This window comes from Stylophora pistillata, chromosome 3 (genome assembly GCF_964205215.1).
Source record: "Stylophora pistillata chromosome 3, jaStyPist1.2, whole genome shotgun sequence".
Classification (NCBI taxonomy): domain Eukaryota; kingdom Metazoa; phylum Cnidaria; class Anthozoa; order Scleractinia; family Pocilloporidae; genus Stylophora; species Stylophora pistillata.
Genome location: NC_142521.1, coordinates 14,829,423 through 14,853,294, shown reverse-complemented (window position 1 = coordinate 14,853,294; position 23,872 = coordinate 14,829,423). Strand labels below are relative to the sequence as shown.

Genomic DNA, 23,872 nt, shown 5'->3' with positions numbered 1-23,872 from the left:
TCATGTTTTAAACCAGTTTTTCAGAAGAATCAATAAGAGAGGAATCGGTTTTTATAATCTGTTCGCTTACCTGAATCTGTTAACCTGAAGAGAGAAACCTGTTTTTTACGACCCGCCACAGAAGTAAGCTTCCAATCACATTTTTCTTGAATTCTACTACGAGATTAAGACTTAATTTGCGCTTTTTTGATTTCGAATTACAAATGTTTATCTCTTAGATCGAATAATTATTAATTAAATCGTTCTGATTCGTTTTCTGATTTTTAATTATTCTATTCTCAAAACTGTCAATATCTCGTCCTTAAATGAAACAGGACTGACAAAAATCAACTTTTTGGGGCCCGTAACATTACAGGGTTTTTCTAAAAATGGGCCGCTGTAAGAGCTTTTTTGAACTATGATCTTTAGGCTACCTCGTCTCTCATATTGGCTTTGATGGCAGGATAGAAGCCTAACCAAACCTCACGTGCACGCGTGCCTCGCTTGCATGCAGCCAGTTCCCCATTTGTTGTTTGCGGTTGCGTTCCTCGATGTCCTGTCTTCGGTGGTGATTTTTCGCCTTTAGGTGATTGCTCCGCCTTATTTGATTTGGTCAAAACAAAGAAGTCACGGTTTTCCGGGTTAGTTTGTGATCTTTTCTCTTGCTTTCTTCCTTCCCGTTTGTCAAAAGGCGTGCTTATTATTTCAAAGGAGAATTTTGAATTTTATCAGCATCAGAATAAGCAAAAGTCATTCGAACGATAAATGATAATTTGTAGTCCGTAATTGTGCAGCTGGAAATATCTTTTTTTCCAGATGTGATGAATTTCTCAAAAAAGTAGATCTGGAAAATTGCACATAATTTGTTTTACCCATTCTCGAGCAATTGATTTATCAGAGCTTAAAGCAAGTTTTATAAGGGCCTCGACCAGTCAATTTCTTTCTTAAAGAGCAAATAATCATAACAATAGTCGACGTTCTATTTCGATCTCGCAAAGATTCTTTACAATGCCAAAAAAATAGATATAAGTTTTTATCCCCTCAAAAAGGGAAATCTATATTCCTTTCATATCAAAATAATGCGATATACAACTGCGACTACTTTCATTTCAGCAGGGGTAAACAGAGTATAAAAAAAGCGTGCGGATCGCAGAATAATTCTGTGTTTGGTTTATTTCGTTAGCTTTGATGACAACTAGAAAAAACGCGACAAATGACCTTTAATGTTTTAGATTAAGAAGAGAACGTTTAACATTGACATGTGTGTACAGCTTTAGGTTTAAGAAAAGAAACCTTTAGTAAAATCAGTTCAGAAGTCTACTGGGACGACATCTAGAATTCTAATTCCAAAAAATAAATGTGGCAATGGTCGAAATGGTTTCGCTTCCTACTATCATGTCGTGTCGGGTTACCAACCACCGGCGTGGAGGTTTGATTGAGAAAGTGTATTGTCACATGACCATCCTCGTAATCTAAGACTCAAGTCACTCAAGGAATTCGTTGAATTAACAATGTGGAGTGTAAGCTTTCAGCTTTCATTTTTAGCGCTGCCGAATGACTGGATTCTTAACTCAAGTTATCTTACCGACCCAACTGGCTACATTCAGGTAAGCGGAGAGTCTTATAAAGGCGAAAATGTTTTCTCCTTAGAGTTTAGGGAGAGCTTTCAATAGTTCATCATTCAAATTTAGGTTCAATTCGATCCCGTATCCCCTGTGTTTCAATCGAAAGTTTTGCTCGTGCTCTAACAGAAGACCACTGAATTTGTGCTGGTTCGCTCGCATAGAACTCTGCATTAGACTAGACCAGATGAAGTAAACCTAGACATATAACACCAGAAAAACGAGCAACTCCGGTCTTTCCTTCACATAAATGTGCTTGTAACATTTCTTTCCCCAATGAATAGGTTTACGGTTTACTTAAACGAAAACTTTGCAAACGTGCGATGGTTCGTCGAAGGTTTGAAAGGAAACGTCACCTTTCCAATTCAATCAAGCATGTTCTTCCGTTCCAACGAGCATCTTATCAGATTTCAAATGGTTGTTGCCTTCATCCGCTGGTCTTGAGTGTTCTTCGCTCATCTTGATGTTATTTGGTTTCACGCTAAGCTTTAAACTTATGCGAAATTTAGCCTTAACAATTAAATTTTTCTTAAAACACTCATGACACTGAAATTTAAGAGGGATCTCGACCGCCTTCAAAGTGATTCATGGCAGCAGTCTCGAAGGTCTAAAATATCAAACATACCTGCAGAAAGAATTACCGCTGACTGGAAATCTTAAAATCGTGATAGTTTCGGGGGAAAAACCCGAGGACTTAGGCTTTTAATTGTAAATTGTCTTCAAGTACATGGGCATACTTTTTAAGTTCCATTTTTCGGTAACAAGTTGCCGATCTGCTGTTGTAGACGGCGAATGCTGACTGCTTTATTTGATAGTGAATGCTGGATGGCTCGCGGCCTCCCCTGATATGTCATAGTTTTTAAACACGCGATATTTAGTCTTGTCTTTGAATTCTTGTGTCTTGTTAATATCGTAAAGTGATTGTAAAAAAGAAAAGAGGAAAGGAGTAAGAAAGATTGAGGAGGTCACAGAACAGGATTCTTAAATAAATACACGACTTCCTGTGGGCTTCGAAAAGTATTAATTGTCAAGGAGACCGAGACAAATAATATGGTCACATGATCATTCAATGCTATTTTCGTCAAGTAAAATCAGTCTCAGTGATATGTTTTGATATGTCGATCATCATTATGATGGTCATGTGATAATGCCATGTATTTTTCCGTGCAAAATCACCTCGTGGCATTTAGTCATGACTAATCGAGTCGCTCAGGATCGGAAATAAAGAAGTCCTTTACCCTTTTATGACTACTCTGGAAATGCCAGAGGTGTAAATTTCTCAGGTGAGAGAAAAATTCGACTTGTTTTAGTGGCGAGATTGTTATGTAGAGAGCATTTTGCACTTCCGCTTACAATAAACATCCATCGTAAATAGGCCCAAACTGCAAGGGGGCCTTTCACCTTTCGCTTTGCAGCGGCTATATTTTAACATGTGGGAAGACGACATCTGCCAGAGGCCTGAGCTACAATGGCGGCCATATTTCAACGTTGCGGAGACGTTGCGAAGCATAGCGATTGTTCGGTCATTCTGTGGTCTGTTGACAGGATATTCGTTTCGAAAACTAAAAACCGACCAACATTCGATGCTAAACTCAGTTACCCCTCAAAAAGTCGTTATTTTAATTGCACTTATAGACGAACTGATCTACTATTCGAAGCGCTTTGATAAATTTTGCAAGGTTATTGTTCTCGACGAGTTGCCATCAGAAATCGGAAACAGATTTTATAGGCGTAGAATGAAACAGAATGGAATCCGTGAAGATCCAAAATAAGTGAAATATGATTATACTTATATGTCCATCGAGCCGTGATATAGCAAGGTCAGAAAACTGACAGCGCCACAGCAACATCGTAACGGAAAAAAAATTTGATCGAGTTTTACGACTGAAATAGGCTGAATATAGGGGAAACGTAGTAATTACCTTTCACTGCTCAGAACAAAACAACTTAGCTGGGCTCAGAACAAGTCAGTTTGTGTCTCAAGTCAGTTTAGGTGCTGTTGATAATGATTATGGTAATCAAATTAATGACAATAGTGATAAAATTAATAGTTTTTATCTCTTTATCAAAACAACATTAAAAAAAACGCGAAATGGGGACACTATAAGATAACTTTCAATTAGAAAATCGAATGTTTTTTTCAGGTCCTGCACTTATCATAGTTCCCTTTAAGTAAGTTCTCCACATACTGCCAGCTTGCACATCTACTACATTTCCGCACGTATTATAGAGTTGATGATCAGCTGCATACATATTTTGATGTAAAAGGTATGTCTTCGTATCATAAGTTAAATTATTCTGGAAATATTTAGTAAATAAACCCCTTCGGGCGGCTGTTATGTCGGCTGATAATGTCCGCAGCTGAGAAATTGTCCAAAAAATGAATATTTGGCCGAGAAGCGAAGTTTCGAGGGCAAATATGAAATTTTGAGGACAATCTCTCAGCGAAGGACATTATCAGCCGACATACCAGCAAGCCAGAACGAGGTTTATTTATTTCATAACCCCATTAATTTTCACATCGCAATTAAACTGCGCGTAAACACAGTAACAAAGCCAGTAGTGATCTGATGGCGAATGCGCGTGATGGACGCAAGCAAGAAAGCAAGTACATTTGATTGGTTTATATAACTTTATTTTCAGTGTGATTGGACCAAAACTTGACAAGCTGTCATTTGAAATTAACTCTCAGAACGCCACTGAAGTTAACTCGAAAACTTGGCGCTTTTGGTTCACATTTCCCGACGTGCTTTTCAAAAACTTGACTAGAAAGAAATGTTTATCAATGCCACTTTCGCTAGACTCAAAAAAACGAGTTTGGTTTCCTTCCATGTAAATAGGAGAACGGAAAAGTTAAAATCTTGTATTGACTATGTTTCTTTTTCACGGAAAAAATCGGAGGACAAATATCGACGCGGACGGGGGTTATTATGTGATAACTGTCCTGTGATTTGAATCACTTGACGTAAAGTAACCAAAAAAATCGCGACAAAATTAATGGGTGGGTTAAAATGCATAATAATGGCCTAAATGCAGATCCCAGAGGAAATTTCCCGGACATCCTCTCTAAGGATCTCTCTTCTCTGCTCGGTTTGATCCTATTTGAAACAGTCTCTAAAGGTTGAAATAAGGAGTTTTGTACTAGTTTTGTGAAATTATAAGCCTTTAATTTAGCTGAATGAGAGGGTAATGTAGGGAATCGAATGCCCTGCTCGTGTCTTTGGAAAGCATACCAACAAATTTACATTCATCTCGATCAGTGACACTAAAGGTCTTTCACACTTGTTACTTTCCATAAGTTCTAGTGATTCATCAAAGAATTGTCGAACCATATTCTTAGCTTATAGTTGATAGTAGATCTGTTGCTAGTTTAAAATTGGCTGAAAAGAGTCGGTTGAAAGTAGCGATATGATATAGTGAAGGGAGAAGTGACACTGTGGTGAACTCGTTCGTGGATATAATATGCAAAATAGAATAAGAATAAACAGTGATTGAACTAAAAGCCAATGACTCTGTGATTCCAAGAAACACAATTGGGCTTCTGAAGCTAAAAAAAAATCAAGCTAACTGGTGGATTAGTATTGGGAATGACGAAATTGATACCCTTTATTTTAGATTCGCTCACTTTGCAATACAAGCATCATTTATACTACTACTGTAAAAACATCATCAGTTTGATGGCAATTTCGCATTACTCATTCCTACGTCCTAATATCCTTGAGTCAACACCGAAGCAGTTTCATTATTCATGGAACAAAACAACTCGCGCGATACATTGAGGCTGTAATATGTCCAGGCTGACATATTTATAAAATCTTTGGAAGAAGATATGCCTTTAAATCTGAGGCATGTTTAAGAGTTGTATTTAGTCTTCTTTGTTTGATTAGGTGTATTTCATTACTCTAATTGAGAAAAGAAAATTGAAGAGTTTGTACAACATCTCATCTAACTCTTCTTTTTTTAGGTATGGAAGGATTCCAAAAAAATGTTTATCTTCTCACCGAAGATGAAACGAGGACATTGACCCTATCAGAAATAGCAGGATTGAGGAAAGGAGAACGGTACAAGCGTCGTGTGACATTTCGTCAAGACATGACAGATGGTGATGTAAGAGGCTTGTTTGAAAACTTGTTTCGCCCTATCTTGTCAAATAAAAGGTAAGTGAAGTAAGTACTTGACGTTTCTTAGAAACCACTTGCATTCATTAATAGATTGTAAAACCAGCGCTGCATGACTCTCATGGCTTTGATTTATAGAGAACGGAACTGCGAAATTTAAAGAATCCCTTATGGGAATACTTTTTCTTCTCATTATTATTTAGGTTTTCGTGTGCATCACGAGAAGGACAGACCAGTGATTTATTAAATTTTCATGGTGAACACCGTGTTTGGGATGGACGAATGATTAAAAGATACATAAAAGGCCAATCGGCGTTGTATTTAGTCATGGAGGACAAGGTACACAAGATATATCCATAAATATATATATAAAACATACGAATGCATGATTTTGAAGCTTATCACCTCGGAATTAGTGACCTTTCGCTTTCGTTACTTCCTGGTATGGCACTCTGACCTAAGCAATTCGTAAAATGTGGGAACATCCACAGTTTTCTTAATCGAGACCTAATGCTAGATGATACAGAATAGATTTTTTAAATGAAAAATTGGTGATTGGTGTGACAAAATAAATCGCAAAGACCATTAGTAAAATGTTCTGGCGCAATTTCCAAAACTTTACGAAAAGTTGGATTACATGCTAGAGTACAAGTCCAACTGGATTTGAATAGAAATGAACTCATTAACAACATTTTTTTCATATTTCAAAATTAGCCGGTCCTAAACCTGGTTTCATCAACAGCAGGACCTCCCTCATCTTTACAAGGTACAGTTTTCTTTAAAATTTTTATGTCTTCTCTGGTTGTTACTGAACTCCTTGTGTCAAACCTGAAGCTTACATGTTTTATTTAAGGTCATTCGTCGTCCACCAGCTTCTTTCAGAACTCCAAAAATGGCCAGATTGTAAGTGATAGTTTAAAGATAACGCACGCAATGAACCTATCATTTATTTTTTCACATGTGTTGACTGAAGATCTCTCCTTGTAAATAGGCAAAATTACAGTATTCCCATTTAGAGCAAAGACGCCATTTATATCGGTTACAATGATGCTTGTTACCAGTTTCTTAAAATTTGAACTTGAATTACAACATTCATAACACCACTGAGATAATCTAATTGGTTTCTTTGATTAAAGGAGTACATTTAATGTAATCTTTCCCTTTTTGTTAAAGGTGTCATTGAGCCAAACACAGCAATCTGTGACAACGGTCACATCTATAAACACAAGAAACCCAACAGGCAAGTTAATTTTTTCAATTTGTATCAGTTTCTCTGGTACCATGAAAGGAATTAATGAATCCACTGATTTTCCTCCCATTTAAAACAAAGATTGATTGGAAAAAAATTACAAGAGACGATGATGTTTGTTTAGTTATTCGCCACACGGTACCGTAAGACAATGTTTCATACGTAACGTATTTAATTTCAGGTTTTTTATGGGATGAGGATCTCTACAACAGTGGAGATAATCAACCGGTAAGACATATCCCAATAACAAAAGTTCTCTTTTCCCTACAAATGAGATTTAATTTCAGGTCATCCATGGAATAAATGTTTCTCCAATAGTGGACACAATCGACAAGTAAGAGATTTTTTACAATAAAAGGTTCCTTTTATTCCCTGCGAATGATTAAAAAATGATTCCTATTTAAAGTTGTGCTTGGCATTTTGGATTGAAATCAACATTTGCTCTGAAAAAGTGAGGCATAGAAGAGGCTGAAAATTATATATTAATTCCATGGAAAAATTGGAGTGGATTCTACTTAAACTAGTCTTCCTTTTAGTAATCGAACGCGTAAAAACGTAATTTTTTGTATAAACAAATTCCTAACCTTCCTCCCTTTTTTCTTTAAAAGGGTTTTGTGGCCCAGCCTCTCGTTGCAGGAGTGGATTCAAAAACTTCTTCTTTAGATTCTAATGAATTAACAGGTAAGATTTATTCCGTGTGAACATAAACGGTCAAAAGTTGACATAAACGACATTTTTCCAAAAGTTATCTCACCTTTTGGTTATACCATTACTAACTCGTATGAACATTTAAATCAAATTTAATTTTCTTGAAGGAAATTCAGTGGATTACAGTTTCTTGAACAACCAAGATAATCCAGCATCTCACCTCAAATGCTCATCCGAACCTCAACTCAAGGTACGTATTAGTCATCTTCTGGGAAATTGTGCAATCAATTCTGCTCTTATGACTTAGTCTGGATATTGTTATTTTTCTGCAAATTTCACTTAAAAAAGCAATGTAGACGACTGGAGGTGACATACGCTGTTTGTTTGTTTTAAAAGTGACCTTGAGTATTGCTAGCTGGTCTCTTTGGATTAGGAAAGTTTTTGATTGAAGATTTTAAGCCAGCATGGCGCGCCTTGCACAGGTCAAAAAGATTATCCTGCTGGAAAAAGTAACCCTATCTCTACCATCAATGCATTCCCACACAAAGCCTACGAAAAGTCTAAGATGACTTGTCACCGGCAATAAAATTCGTAAATACAAATAAAATTTGCGACAAACTGGAACATGCTTGAAGCAAATTTATTGTGCTAAAATGTATTACATTTAGATGGATATTTAAAAGCCAAAAACAACTGGTTTTAAATTATTAAAGTAATTAATTTTCAATAACTTTTTCATAATTCAAAATCAGCCGGTCTCAAACCTGGTGTTACCTGCAGCAGGAGGACCTCCTTTATCTTTACAAGGTACTCGAGCACGAATTTTTTCAATAATTTTTATACTTTCTCTAGTTGTTACAAAACTCCTCGTGTCGAACCTGAAGTTTACATGTAAAGCATAAATATATTTTCATTTAAGGTTATTCGTCGTCCACCATGGCCAGCTGCTGTCGCAACTCTAAGAATGGAAGGAATGTAAGTGATATTTTAGAATGATAAAGCACGCATTGAACCTATCATTTATTTTTCATATGTGTTTAATAGAGAATTCTCCCTGTAAACAAGCGAAATTACAGTAACCCCATTTAGTGCAGAGACGACATTTATATCGGTTACAATGGTGCCCTCGGTCTCTTGTAATTAGGTCTTGGATTACACGATTCATAACTCTACTGAGTTACAGGGATCTAATTGGTTTCTTTGATTAAAGGAGCAGATTTAATTTCATCTTTCCATGTTTGTTAAAGGTGTCATTGATGCAAACACGGCAATCCACGACAACAGGGACATTTATGAACGCAACAAACCCAACAGGCAAGTTAATTTTTTCAATTTGTATCATTTCCTCTGGTACCATAAAAGGTATGGATACACTCAGATTTTCTTTTCATTTAAAACATTCAAACATTTAAAGTTTTTTGCGAAATTTTGATTGTCGAAGCTAAGAAAGTATCATTCATTATCATATTGAAAACAAAACCTCATTAAAATTAAAGTTAATTTTTAATGAGGTTTTGTTTCCAATATGATAACACTTAAAGTGAAAAATTTCAAAACATGATCATGTTCGATCGATTCTTCGCCATACGGTACCGCAAAAAAAAAAAAAAGAAAAAAAAAAGGGTAATGAAATGGAAATTGGTTGATCGGTGTCTGTAAGAATCCTCCAATAAGGGAAGACGCGATTTGAATAACATCTGAATGTGAAATATGTCAAGGCGCAAAAAAATAGAAAAAAAAAAGAACTGTGATCGGGTGTTTTTTTCCCAACTATCCTGTCAAAGGAATTCGCAAAGTGCCGAAATTTTATTGCGAAGACATGCATTCTCTGATCCTGACGTAAAATTATGTGGTAGCTAGAACTAATTTTTGCTAAATTTGCAAATAAATTTAGCTTCTTGTGGCCGAGTTTCACAGAGGTGGTTGCCATTTTCCTATCAAATAATCGCTTTAGAGTGAAACGTCAAAATTAGTCTTAGAGATGGCATTTCTTGAGCTTGCGTCTCCTGTTGTTTAAAGGGTGCTAACTCTTTGAAAATTAATCGTTTCCTAGAAAATTCAGTGGAATGGGAACAATGGGATCCATGGGAATGGGGAAATTTTACGACCAGTAATAAGCTGGTGAGTGAATTCTGCCACGATGTTCAATTTTTTTTTTCATACTGGGAATTTCACCTAGAAAGAAGACAAGCGTAAATAGTCCATCAAAGTTCAAAGTCCAAAGTCCAAAGTCCAAAGTCCAGCCCTCCCGTTAGTCTCTGTAGCAATCTTTCTTAACAAGACACTTTCACTGAATGTTACTCTTTGTTGGAGGACCTAAGAAAATTTCAGCGGGTATTTTTGAATGCAAATTGAAAATTTGAGTTGGGTATGAGTAGAGTACTGCTTTGGTTGCATTAACTCATTCATTATTTTCGTATGCAAGACCATAGAGCCTGGAACAATCTCCATTAGAGGAAAAAAAAATTATGAATTTTAAATCAGAAATAGACAGAAATTTACTCGGTTCGAAAATTTATGTGTTCAGTCCTTCAAGCAAAATTTTGTAAATATTTGGAAAACATTTTTTTCAGTGGCTGCTGTGGTATAATTTAAGGAAGCACCATTCCTGCTTTTTTATGCTGTTGATTGAAGCACCTAACCATTTTCTTTCTTCTCTGTTTTATATCTAGGATGATAACCTGAACGTACCCTTCTTACCAGGTAATTCTGCTTTTTATTACATGGGAAAATTAACGAATTTAAAGTTTAGGTATGCTCTATCAATAACCCTTGTTTGTTAGTGTAGGGTTTAAATTGGGAAATTTAGTCGCTGGAGAATGATGTTAAGTAATGGGACAATATAATCCACGCCATAGAAATTTAGCTGAAGAATTGTCCACCCTTCGATGCCCGAGTAACAGCCGTTATTGTTCTAAAACGTAAACTATAGACGCAGTCCTCATAGACTCACGACTTAAATTCATTTTTAAGACTTCGATTTGGAAAACATCGTCGAGGCTATGGACTTTGGAGAGCATACTGAACCATTTGAAACGATACCATGGGCCTCATTTTGGATCAATGGAAATCAAGAACAGAGTGAGGTAAGTTGTTCAATTAAGGTGACTGAACACAGTTTTTGATACCTTTGTTTCTCTCACCATTTTCTCTAAAACCCTTGATCTGTCGGTCGCCAAAACTGGCAGCAAGCAAGTTAATATCATAAACTTTGTTTTTTCGATAGTTAAGGTGACGTATGTGCCTTTGCCATGGTGACATGAATAGATATAAATAGGCAATTAAAATCGGTTTCGTTACTTTGTAGAAAATCTAGTCATTAGATTTTCTTTATAATTTGTATGCAAGGAGATTGTAACGATACTCACAAGTTAACACCATTTTGTTTCACTCGATTTTCTAGAATTTCCTTTGTTTAAGATCATTTTTTTTCAATACTCCAGTTACTTATTTCCTAAAGTATTTTTGTGCCATATTTCGTGAAATTCTAATGTGTGGTTTTCAAGAAATAGGCTTATTTCCGAGAAAGCAATTTTCCATTCAATCGCAATTTTTTTACTTACTACGCATGCGCTACATTTAACCGGTTTCTTTCGGTAACGACGAAAAAGCTGAGAATTGCTAGGTTCTTTGCACCGTTAAATTTTCTAACATATCTTTGTAATAAAAGATTAAAGCCCTCAATACACTGCGCCAACTATAGAGAAAAATAGCACAGATAGTGCGGGTAAGTGTTGAGTAAATAAAATGACCGCTCTATTGACGGCATGTTTGTTTTTTACAATCCATGTGCGCGCTTAATTACATCAGAAAAAGCGCGCGCGAAAACTGTGTTCAGCCACCTTAAATAGGGTTATTCTTAACGACCTTTTATTTGGTGCAGTGGTGTGATTAATGAAATGGTGTGAATGCGAAAAGACATGTGCGTTATCTAGATGCATCCAGATAATTATAATCTAGATTAGGTTAATGAGTCTATTGACGTTCTTACTTTGGACAAAACCTCGCTCATATCTTTCAAAATTGTCCTATGCACTCTTTGACTCGTTTTCATTTGCAATGAAATGAACATCCTGCATATTTGGCACAGTTGAGGCTCTTTTAAAAACGACTGGTCTCTTTCTTTTTTTACTAGCTACAAAGTCAGATTCCCTCATCCTCCACTGATGCCTTTCAAAGCGATGACAGTGCGTTCAGTTCGTTAGAAGGTGGGCCAGGGAAGCTTGACTATCTGCTTTTTAACACAAATTTAAAATGTAACATACACGTCAAAGCTCCAGAAATATTGTAATCATTGGTTGGTTGGCAATTTTCATGTTTCACGTTTAGAGTTCCTTTCTAAAACCTTAAAGCCCTTAAAGTTGTCTTCCATATAATTTTAAATTTTTGTGTCCTAAGGATTTTGAGTGGTGTTCAGATAATTATTTGTGTCACTAAATTCCACCTGGGGGAATTTTGGATTGGCCTTTTGGACAGTGCAACAAACCGAGTGACAATGAATGATATTGATTATTTGATATAGAAACCGTTTCTCAGAATGGAATATTCAACGCCCACGGAACAACGCAAGGGTGTGGAGTGACAAAGCCAAACAGGAAGCGTAACAAGGTATATTAAACTCTATTAGTTGTATCATTGCTCCTTGAGAAGCAATCGATTCAGTCAGTCTTATCAATCCAACTTTTTTAGTAATTCTTCGGTTAAATGCATGTTATTCGTTTGACTGAGTAGTGAGGGTATAAGCTTAATGTTTTTCTCTGGTTGAACTTTGATCGATCAATTATGTTTTTTGAGAGTGAGTATAGTTGTAACAAGGCCTACTCTGGGGCCTTAAGTTGCCTTAAGTCGCCTAAAGTTGCCTTAAGTCGCCTAAAGTCGCCTTATGCCGCCCTAGGTCGCCTTAAGTCACCTTAAGTTGCCTTAAGTTTCCCTAAGTCACTATTGGTTACACAATGTCATGCGGGTTCCACCCTAATATCAATTGACCCCATTCACCCCACTTTAATCATAAGGATCAGATGAGGAGGCATGGTGGCTGAATGGTTAGTGCACTGGACTCGACATTAGTCGACACCGCGGAAATACGTTTTGGTGACGTCACAGTGGTCAGTGGTCATCAACTTTAGGCTGCCAAGCGCTTCCATGTTGTAAATGCGCGACTTTAATTGCGTGACTTGAAGTTTGCGTGACATTTCAGTTACAGTTGGCCTTTGTGCCATTTGAGCCTTTCGGATAGTTTTTCTTTCTTTAGTTGTTGCATCGTACGCTCCTTTACTGTTCACTGTTATGTCCGGCGTCCGTCCTAAGGTTACTTCTTAAGTTTTGGTTTCAAGCCACCGACGTATAGGGACCGATATGTAAGTTGCATTCGTTTGTTCTCACTCTGTAGCTTGCCCGATTTATGCAAGGTAGCGTTTCTCTTGATCTGATTTTATGCTTTGTGTGTGTGTTATTTACTCGCCGCCGTCGTATCGTCTAGCGGCTATTTCTAGTCATAATTTTCCTTTATCTCGTTTCGAGCAAGCTCTTTCATCTTTATAAGTATATATTTTGTGTTTGCCGTGGCACTTAGTTCATTTACTGGTTCTTTTCGTTATGTTAGATTTATTTACGCTGTTAAGTCGCCACGTGTTTCAATTGAGTACAATCGATTATATAAGTTTCCTTTTTTAATTCGCCTACAGTTTACGAGATCTATTAAAGATAAGTCTCCGTAACGTATCCCCTGGCTTGGTCGTATTTCTCCGGTCGCGATTTTCTCGGCGCTTCGTTCGGCCTTGATGTTCGCTTGCCGCTACACGTGTGTTTGTAGACTGAGTTCGATGAAAAAAACATCGGCCTTTTGCGTGGTTTTAAGTTGGAAAATATCCATGATACTTCTCCTTTTTTGTTATAATTGATCCTTTGAATGGGTTTTTAATACTAAAACCACGTCTTAACAAATAGCGGTACATGGGAGTCATGTGTTTGGAGTTGTTTGCTGTTTGCTGACTTTAGCTGGCCGTCATTACAAAGCGCGATCGTGTTTCTTCAGTCGCCCTCGCATTCAGATTTGTCAAAAACAGCGATAGTTATCCAGACAAAGCAGGAGATTAGTTCTGGAAGATACTTTCCCAGCGAGTCTGAATACTGGTTGGATTTTTAAGTGTTTTTAGCATGAAGCGATACACGTAATTATTGTGTTGTGAAAATATTCACACTCACTTTGCGTCGACGTGCGGTGCCTTTTCATTTTGGAATCATTCGCTTGGAAGATAATTTTACCTTTATAGACTGATTTTTCGCCATTCCACCTTTCTGATTTTATGTACCTTTAAGAACGGGTGTCCGTAATCAAAATATGAAAACATTTGTACATTTCATATACTTGCAGTTTTATCAACAAGTTATCTCTCGTGAACAGAATAACGCTTGTTTAGCTCATAGATGGGGATGTTTACAAAGGGAGGTGCAAATCGAAGAAATTGAAAAATTGTTTGCTGCGCCAAGGCTCGAGAAAGATTATGTAGGTGATTGATCGAGGGCGCTGAAAATATGTAATATTCGAGACCGTCCAACATGATCGGTTCATTTACAATTTATCTTGAATTAAGTCTTTATTGATAGCAATTGATTGTAGATCTCTATTACATGTCTTTAGTACATTTGCTTGCACCTGTTGCTACAACTGCTACTTTAATTTCCCAAACAGCTCTATTTGTTTTACACGGAAGCATTTTCAATGAAACTCACTTTTTTTTTATTATTACTTTTTATAACTCAGTCATTCGAAACGTTTACAGGCACATGTCTGTTTACCTGAAGTATATTCCACTATCTTGCACGTGCATTGCATTAATTTATGCAAATAATCAACTACTCTTCTTCCATTAATTGTTTTTAGATTAGCTTTGCTTTACATAGTTTCTATGTGCTTAAGGAATCATACACATCCCATGCTCTGAACCACTGTAAGGATAATTATGATCCCCATCAGTGATATTACATTGTATCCCCACACAACATCATTATGAAACATTTCTATTTGACTTGTAACCATTTGTTTTTCAAGGTGGCAAAATATATGTATATTGCTGAAACTAGTTGAGAATTTCTTATTGACTACAACTAGCATAGCCATACCAGTGGTCCCCTCCCCAGTAATAAGTTGGGAAAAGGACATCTGTATGGTGCTATGATTGTTCATGTTTGGGAATATCCCATCCCTGATTTTTATTTGACTGATGGGCACAGCAGTGGCTAATTACAAGCTCTTGGTTACTCCTCATGACTTATTGTTAACTGGGAATTGACAACTGACTTAATCTAATAAATTTTCTCCTGAACATTTTTAACAAACAACTTTGACTTCAGAAATGCTTCTGATAATTTTCCTCTGACATTTCTGATTTGGAAGATTAATCATCATGGTCATTATGTTCTTTACACCTCCATAAACACCTATCAAGAGTTCTTCATTTATAACTCGGGCAGCTTCTGATTATAAGAAATCAAGTTTAGAAGATAGTTGATTCATTCAAGGCTGTTGCAATATGAGAAAAGACAATACAGTGCTTTCTTCTCATAAATCGATTAAATTATGTTACTATAATTATTTTACCTTACAGTACTTTTGTTTTTTTAAAAATTTGTTTTCTAGTAGTACCAAGATGGTAATATTACTTTGTGAATCAGGAAGCTAAATAAACCAGAAGTTTTCTGTTAGCTCAGTACATTTTATGTTGCAGATGGCAGTAAGTTAGTAGAGAAAGAAAAGAAAAATAAAAAAGAAAGAAACAAAATAAAATGATTAGTGAGGGAAGAGCAGCATAAAAAAAAGACATACTGCAAATTATTCATAATTGTGATGGGAAACAAATACTTTTTGGGAAAGTAAAATTATTGCTCAGAAAAAAAATTACAAACTAAGGTGGAAAGTGAAAACTTCATTTATTATCATTAAAATGGACATTTTGTACTTGACACGTACCTCGGTTTAATCTTTCTCTTTTTGAGGCCAGTTCTTGTACTTTGGGGGCTTCAATCGTACAAATGTTACGGCAGTGTGTTCCAGGTTTATTCGTAGAACTGTTTTGGCCAACTTGATACAACGTTCGGCAATAACGAGTGGGGATAGGATGGCCGTGCTACTTACACGAGTACCCATATTTTGTCTTCTCGACGGATCTGATCAAAATGCCGTTGACATGCCGATTTATATGAGTCAAGCCACTGATTTACAAACCCGGTCATGCAAAGTTCTTGGATCACCGCCTCAGCCATTCAAAAACCGTGTAATTTTTAGCCCTAGTGCAAAAGCTCTTTTATAAACAGAATTTAGTTGCCACGGAGCCGCCTGCGGAAAACAACAATTTCAAATCGTTTGCAACTTCAGTTCGGCTTTGGCAAATTATATAACTCAGCATAATAACTATCCAAAAGGTGAGCCGAGTTTCAAAGCTAAGTTTGCAGTATTCTTCCTAAGTTTTGCCTTTTTACGCTGTCGATTAGACTCATGGCGAAAACACTGTAAAAGTTATCGGCATTTTCTGGTTTCGTCAAGGTGTCCGCTGACCAGTAAAATACTGTACGTGCCCCAAAAAACGAATTTCCGCGGTGTCACATTAGTCCAGTTTTGGTGTCTAGTGTTGCCACTCACTTATTCACTAGCTTTGACTGTATGATTTAATAACAACTGTTGTGGTAATTCTGTCCAATCATTTTTAGCTAAATTGGTTTGAAATCTGGATGTTTTAGACTATGGTGACTTATGAGCACACAAAAGTAATCAAATTGACTATGGTGTTTATTGCAAGGGATTCTGTAAATATTTTTAAGGTTTATGGAGAGACTGTTGCTAACTTTGATTTTATCACTTCAGTCAAATAAAATCACTTTAAGTCACCTTAAGTTGCCTTAAGTTGCCTTAAATCGCCCAAAGTCGCAATGTTTTTTCTGCCACTTTCGCTAAAGTCGTCTTAAGTCGCCTTAAATCGCCCAAAGTCGCCCAAAGTTACGGCGAATTAAGGCCGCACAGCAGGCATTGTAACAGTCATAGACTATGAGAAATCCCTCCTTTTCGGCAAAGTCCATCGCGCAGGCCAAAAAAAAAAAAAAAAAAAAAAACAGTGAAAAAAACCTGTTGTTAGCGTGCCGAGGGGGCTCTTTTAGAGAGTTCTAAGAGTTCCTTACTGCGCATTAACAGCAATTATTTTCACCGATTTTTTTTTTGACTCGCGTGACGGACTTCGCCGAAAAGGAGGGACTGCTCGTAGTCTATAGTCAAGGTTAGAGCTCAACAAACTTATTTATCATAAGCTTGTCATCTTACGACTTCGAAAATTTGCTTTTAAGTTGATTTCAAGATCTTCGTCGTTTATTTTGTATGTCGACGCAGGTGCACGGGCGTCTATAATTGCTCAAAGTAAATATGTCTGTGTTTTTCTCCCCTGCTCTGTAGTTGATGGGGAAAGATCGTTTACCAAACTACGTAAGAGATTCTTCCGGACAATCTGACAGCGGTATTTCGTCTGAAGGTGAGTTTGACGGAGTAAAACTTGTTAGGCTTGATTTCCGTAATTACGGGAAAATGAAACAAACAACTAAAATTAACTAAGTTAACTGAAAAACCTTTCCATAAAACACTGGGCTAGGACAGAACATCGAAATCCGAAGTAGACTCTTCGTTATTGCAATTGACAGCTCACTTGAATAAAAAAGTATATAACGTATATAATTATGGAAAAGTAAAATTACACGGTGTAGATCTGGATTGTGGTAGTCCAGTTAAAAGTGCGCTTGACTACGGGTAAAGAGACCTAAAAAGGCCATAAAAATATGATCACCGGGTAAAGTGAGTAACATGCGAAAGACTAGCATCCCATCTCTTACTCAATCGTCTTCTGAAGTAGCATCTCGAAATAGTAAAACTCGTCACGACTAGATTCGATATATTCTTACTAGTATGTAGTGGACTAGTCAATATAAATCCCTGCACCCCCGGGGTCGGGAGATAGCGGAGCATTAGACTGGTGCTTGCATTGGTGCTAATGCCCCGCACCCTGAATGACATGAAATAGCTGTAGAAGTCCCCGATAACCGCGGCCCTTTCGCCCGTGAATTTTCCCCGTAAATGCTCAGCTATGTACTCGGCGATAGGGGTACATGGGTTTAGAGTGACTAATTGGCAGATTTAATTTGGGATAAAACTTGCTTTGCGTCTTAAAATTCGTCTCAGATTACAGTCGTTTAGTTTTGCTTTTTTTTAAATTTTTATACAGCGAGCACGTGTCAGGCTGAAACTCTCAACCGACCAAAACCTCTGCGCGTTCAAGAAGCGAGAATGAAACCCAGCGAGGGGCCTTTGCAGGTAGATCCAGATTTTGTATTTGTCCTTTGCCGTTATTTGTTTATCCAACTTGCAATGAGCGGAAATTGGAAGTAATATTAGATGTACCATTTAGAAAAGAACTCCTCCTTGTTTCTATTAAAATGTACTGAGAGGCGACAAAGAAGCACCTACTTTATCATTTCTTCCGCTTTTGCCTAAAAGTTTTTTCTAAATTTTTTGGCATTGGTAAAATTCGCGTTTAAGTTTCTGTAATTCATCCATGGAAATCTAGCAAAATCCTAGCATCCGTCATTATACTGCATCACGTATCAACTAGCATGATTTCGAGTGTAGGAAAATATCTCACGAGTGATCATGAGCGCAGCGAACGGAAGAAATGTTGTTCAACTCATGATGAGAAATTTCTTATCTTTAGGCGGCCATGCATTGTTCTTTTTATTTTTGAGACACCACTGAAATACCAAACTATTTCGCTCCAAGCTGCGAAAGGCGTGATTTAATGTGTCATCCTTTTACGCGGTAAAATGTATGGATGCCACGAGTTTTTTTTTCTTTTTGCGTTTTCTGGTTCATGCTTGTATTTAAAACTTGAAATAATCGACATTAGCGCCTACCAAGCTCTCCGTAACCATTTTTTTTTTGCGCATTGGAAGTACGATTTGGAATATTAACATTTCGGGTTTATTTTCCCCATTTTTCAACTAGGGCGGAGGAATCTTCCGTGCAGAAATAGATGAAGAGCTTCCTCCCTTAATGGCGACAGCTTGGGCATCATTTGGTAATAGGTCCGAGAAAGTCAGGGTAACGAGGGATGGTCTGGCTATGTTTGGAGAGGAAATTCCTCGTAAGTATCTTGCATTTTTTGTCTGATTATGCTGAGGAGTGACCTTCAACTGCGTAGGCTGATTCTTTTTCAGCCTGAGGTATACTCAGTAGTGATACAAGAGGGTGTAAATTCTTGCCGAGATGTACAATATTTTTACCAGAAGTGGTTTAGGGCTTCCTGCCCAGTCCCGTAACAGGTTGCGGCTCTTCATTTTATGTATTTAGCTATATGGGAACACTCACTACTCACTACAAAACAAATTTCCTTTTTCAAGAACTCAGCGCGACTACTGAAGTCATATATTACAGGTAATAATGAAAATCTATCACATGTTATATTGTATCATTTACTTGTACAAAATAGGTGGTGACGCGCCAGGACCTGTTACCGTTACTTTCACCACACTGAACGGTGATTATGTGGCAAAGGCTATATTTACTTACAAAAAATTTGAAAATTCCACAACCGAGCAGACTACGCGCGCTAAACGCTTTCTAGATGAAGTCGAAGAGTCTGTAAAGCGTCTCAGGAGTGTGACTGACTACGAAAGTGACGAATTTGCAGAGGAAAATAACCAAGAGTTAGGTAAGAATTTTCAGCTTGTTTGAAGCAATGACCTCTAAACTTTTATGACAAGAAATGATTAGATTGAGAGTTTCGTAGAGTCAAACCATGAAACCTGGGATCGTCAGAATAACGCCCAAGCTTTTCTTTTGTAATTATTTCTTATTTTCGCAAGTGCTTGAAAATCATGGCTGGGTTAGTTTCTTTACAAGGGGCTTCAATTGCGATTCCCTGAATCAGCAGAATGTCTGTTGGCAGTCTGAAAAAAAAAAAAACGCTATCATGATCAAACCGATTTATTTTGATGTGGAAAGGAGTATGTTCGTAATGGAAAGTGAAGCGCTCTCTTCACTCTGCCTCTCTTTTTTAAGACTTGAATTAATGACTAATGTACAAATACTTAAAAAAATAGTAAACGGTCTCTTTTGTCGGGCATGTTTAATCTGATCATGACATATGTACCTCTAAAGTTGATCGCCATCGAAAGTGCCTTCTCCTGGTTAACCTTATGTAGTAAAGGGCTCATATTCTCATTATCGTTCAATACATTTACGAGAAAGCTGTAGTAGTAAGTCTAATGTCGATTTTTTCAACTTTTGTCATAAATGGGGGCTTAAAAAATTGCAATTCAACTGGAGAACCATCTACTTAAGTTGCGTGATAGGAAATCTTGGTCTCGACAAATTTGGACCATGATGCATTGATTCTTTGTTGAACATGAATATTTTTATCTTAAAATAGGTTGAGATCACTCATCGTGGTAAATAATTAAAAGCGAAATGTAATCGTTTCTCTCACGATGTGGTCACCTGGGATGTGGATCGCTCCGTTTCGACTGCATGCTGCTAGTCTTCCTCAGGCGCTGAGGTCGACCGAGTCAGCCGTATGTTGTGTGCTTAGCCGTGATTGGATAGAACTCCACAGCTGTGATTGGTGCATCTTTCGGGCAGGATCCCTCTGTGGTCTGCTGCCGCACGGCTCTGCTACTGTTGTGTTTTTTCGTCGTCGATTTTAATCTGTTACTTCCAGTACAATGGATCAATTTACGAACTAGATGAAGGCACAGCTGTTGGAAGCCCGGTTTCTACAGTTATCACTAACCTCCACAGGGAGAGTTTTGAAGAACAAGCAGTAACATCATCACCCTACATACCCAGGATCTGGAAACGCTACTTAGACGACACTTTTACCATCTTAGCCCGCGATAGCGTAGAAAGCTTCCTACAGCATTGAAACCAGCAACAGTACTTGGAGAACATTAGCAGTATGCAGTCGAAACGTCTCGATCCATATCCCAATTGATTACATCCTGGAACAAACGATTACATTTCTCTTTTAAATTAATGTTTTGGCGACCGTGTCACTTTTTAGTGGTAACTCAAGTGGTGGAAGATCAACCAGTAGAGGAGGGTTATTTTGGAGATGCAGAAACATCTGACGCAGAGGAAGCTTCAGAGGATTAAGACTGATCATATGGGTAAATTGGAAGAATTACTCGAAAGTAAGTTTCTGTATATGGTCACTTTCCCCCTTCTGTTGTCTGTTTTTGTTGTTGTTGTCTTTGTTTGGGTTTTTTTCACAGCACTGGTCATAGGCTTTCACTGAGTAATGCCTACTTAAGAAAATTTGATATCGGCCCTAGTTTACCACGAGTATAAAGGTCTTGAAATCTTGACTGAAGCACAAAAGAATACGACATTTATCCCTGATGTGGCTCTCGTTATTTAAGTGTCCCAATTCTAGATGAAAAGTGATAAAAACTTTTGTGGGCCGTATAACTATCTCATTTCATGACAGTTTTTCTCACTTCCAATATAATATGTTTTTCCAGGCATGTATTCCGTGCACCGTCTATGGAATTTGTTCTCTATCCAACTCAAAGGAGCCACGGATGGGGCAACTCCACTGGGGTTTCATTTGCTCAGAAAGTACGTAAACAGCTTGAATTGGCACTTCTCTCCATGTGAGTTGAGTTCTCCTGGCTGGAGAATTTATCACATGAAAGAGGTTTCATCCGCCCTGCCTGCTGTGAAGAAAACTCAGTCAGACTCGTTTGCACTCAGAAGGTTCAAGGTTGCAATCAAGCAGAATGTATGCACCTCTGGCTTGAGTTTGAGCAAAACAGCGACAGCAGTAACATAAAAAATGCTACTGCAAAGACCTGCAAAGATCCAGTCGAGGAATGTGCCACCTAGACTGCCCCAGGAATTCGGGTGAGTGTACTTAATTAGCCATTTATCGATCCTGTTATGCAGGCGCCAAAGTTTTTGGATGCTGTGATATAATGTTTGCCAAAACGTTAAGGACAACATAAAAAAATGATTATCATGCTTTAAGTGACTCCTCAAATTCACAAACATATTCCTCGAACGCAAATTGTAATTATCCTGAATAAATTTCTCTTCTTTCTCAATTAAGATTCTCCAGTTGACTGATGGCAGAAATATCGGAACTCACTCGGCTATGTGAAAGGTATGAGAGTTTTTTCAAATCCCCTTTCGCGCTACAATTTTCTCAGTGGAATTAACTTGGATACGAATTATTTCATACACATACTTGTACACTTTGATGTATGTATGACGAGTACTTACGGGGTTTAAGACAGAGTAGTTGCATCGATGATAAAATAACAGATTAGATTAAGAAGTTGCTCATATCATGGGTTGGTTGGCCATTGTGGGTGGTCTGCAGTTATTGCAGCTTGGCTTAACAAAAAAATATAATTGAATTAAAAAAAAAAAAATGAAGCCAAGGAAATAAATGGGGATGAAGGTCAATGCTTGTTGGTTTGTTTTTTTGTTTTTCTACTTGTGCAACGCTACAGTTTTGTTAGAGAGAAGCAGTTGTCGCGCCCAGATAAAAAATGTCATACCTAAGCAGCATGAGGTTTCTAAACAGCATTCCTGGATAATTTCTACGCAAGCAGCCTAACCACTTCTTTACTCTATATGTTACCCCATTAGTTTTGAAAATGCTTGTAACTTTTACTTAGTTCATAAAATATAAAGCATTTTAATGCTTTGGTACTTGGCACCTGCTCACATGTATCCATTTTCATTTATTAGAATGTATCGAGGTTTCTCTTCTTGGAGGCATTCTGAAATTGCGTTTGATGGGGAAAAGTAACGCCAGAGAACTCGCGTCACAAGTACAAAATAATCTAAAGCTAAACCAGGCTTCTCTGAAGCAGCTAGGCCTAAACACAAAGGTAGTTATTCGTCTCTTGGCAAGGAAAGCCGAAGCATCCGACTAGAGGAGGATTGTCAACGGCTGAGAAACATTGTGCCAGCTGAAATTACCGGCTAGTTGGCTTTGTTTACGTGCATGGTTTTTATTCTTATAATTTTTTTTTCTATATATTTTTTACATTTATTTCCAAGATCATTGCCAATCTAGAGAATCGTTAAGTTGCTGACTACGAAAATGTGCTAGTTTATGAATTATTCTTTGCATTTTGCAAAGGTAGATATGTCAAAAGATGCCATAACCTCGTAGCCCCTAGTTCAATTTAATTCTTCCTCTCTTTTATGTCTGAACATACCAATTTTCGAAGCATCCCTTGAGATCAGCGAAGTGTTTTTCACAATTAAGTGGCATTTTAGCAATTTTCACCGTTCTTTGGCTGATTTTAATCTCTTTGGTGTTTGCTGCTGTAGAAAACGATTTTTGCAAGGTTCTTCTATAGTGCAAGGCGTTTATCTCCTGCGCTACAACTTAATTTTTTTTTTGTCATCAAATGTTTGTATTTTCTGCTTCTTTTTATGCGAGTACAATGTTAGCAGTTGGATCTTAATAAAGTATAAATAATGTATAATAATGGATAAACCTTGCGTTAATCAGGGTCTAATTATCGTCCTAAAATGGAAAACAGATCGTTTCAGAAACACATTTTTAATGAGCTCGTGTTTAAAAGAATATTTATCTTTATAGTCTACGTTTTTACCACCAGTTTACTCAGAAGACTAGTATTTCTATATCATTATCCTTGGTATAATTACATATACCATTAGAATTAAAACTTTATTAGTTTTATCATATAACTGTAAATACTTAATTTCGCCTTCGATCTGTCTGTGTATTTATCAATAAATAATACATGAACCGTCCCCTCGGCTCTCGTAGTCCCAAATAACACAGTTTTTTTTTTTTTAAAAACTGAGAAAGAGAAAAACTAAGAGTATAAAAACGTATTTTTTTTTCAACTCGACGTGGTTTTGTTTAGAGGAGAAACTTGACACTAATGAAAGGAAATCGACACACAGGGCCTCATTCACAACCTATAAAATACTTTGGATTGTCCGGGGGTGTACCAAAACAAGTGCATCCCAGAATGTATTTAATAAGCCTTCTCACTAACAGAAAGCGAAGAGTTGTTGTAAATGGATTATCAACTAACTATAATTGTCCAGGGACCAATCTTGCTCTGTATCATGGTTAATGATATCACGGCCGCTTCTTTTAGATTTGTCGATCTGCAAACCTTTTTACTTTCCATGATGGGCCGACGCGATCATTTAATCTGTGTGGAAACGGGGA

The 23,872-nt window shown here is 37.3% G+C and overlaps 1 protein-coding gene across 3 annotated transcripts; it reads left to right on the top strand.

Annotated features, from left to right (window-relative positions):
- The first annotated feature begins 1,392 nt into the window (after positions 1–1,392).
- LOC111331841 (uncharacterized) lies at positions 1,393–23,442 on the top strand. Of its 3 annotated transcripts, none has more exons than XM_088752288.1 (26): positions 1,393–1,586; positions 3,746–3,869; positions 5,566–5,758; positions 5,923–6,058; positions 6,434–6,485; positions 6,573–6,622; positions 6,893–6,959; positions 7,150–7,196; positions 7,577–7,649; positions 7,784–7,866; positions 8,369–8,423; positions 8,536–8,591; positions 8,864–8,930; positions 9,670–9,737; positions 10,289–10,319; positions 10,590–10,702; positions 11,752–11,824; positions 12,139–12,224; positions 17,056–17,131; positions 17,876–17,964; positions 18,652–18,790; positions 19,136–19,357; positions 20,708–20,837; positions 21,168–21,549; positions 21,755–21,808; positions 22,402–23,442. In XM_088752288.1, the coding sequence occupies exons 3-23, from the start codon at positions 5,568–5,570 to the stop codon at positions 20,797–20,799; spliced, it is 1,866 nt and encodes a 621-aa protein (XP_088608414.1). In that variant the 5' UTR covers positions 1,393–1,586; positions 3,746–3,869; positions 5,566–5,567; the 3' UTR covers positions 20,800–20,837; positions 21,168–21,549; positions 21,755–21,808; positions 22,402–23,442. The 3 variants fall into 3 exon arrangements, with proteins under 3 accessions (XP_088608414.1, XP_088608415.1, XP_088608416.1); XM_088752290.1 differs by lacking the exon at positions 1,393–1,586 and adding an exon at positions 2,780–2,884; XM_088752289.1 differs by lacking the exon at positions 3,746–3,869.
- The last annotated feature ends 430 nt before the right edge of the window (positions 23,443–23,872 follow it).

Bases quoted from the DNA above. Each gene is read 5' to 3' on its own strand.
- LOC111331841 (XM_088752289.1), top strand. From the start codon at position 5,568: ATGGAAGGATTCCAAAAAAATGTTTATCTTCTCACCGAAGATGAAACG. The intron at 8,424-8,535 runs GTACTCGAGCAC...TTTTCATTTAAG, and splicing joins ACCTCCTTTATCTTTACAAG to GTTATTCGTCGTCCACCATG. The intron at 8,931-9,669 runs GCAAGTTAATTT...ATCGTTTCCTAG, and splicing joins GAACGCAACAAACCCAACAG to AAAATTCAGTGGAATGGGAA.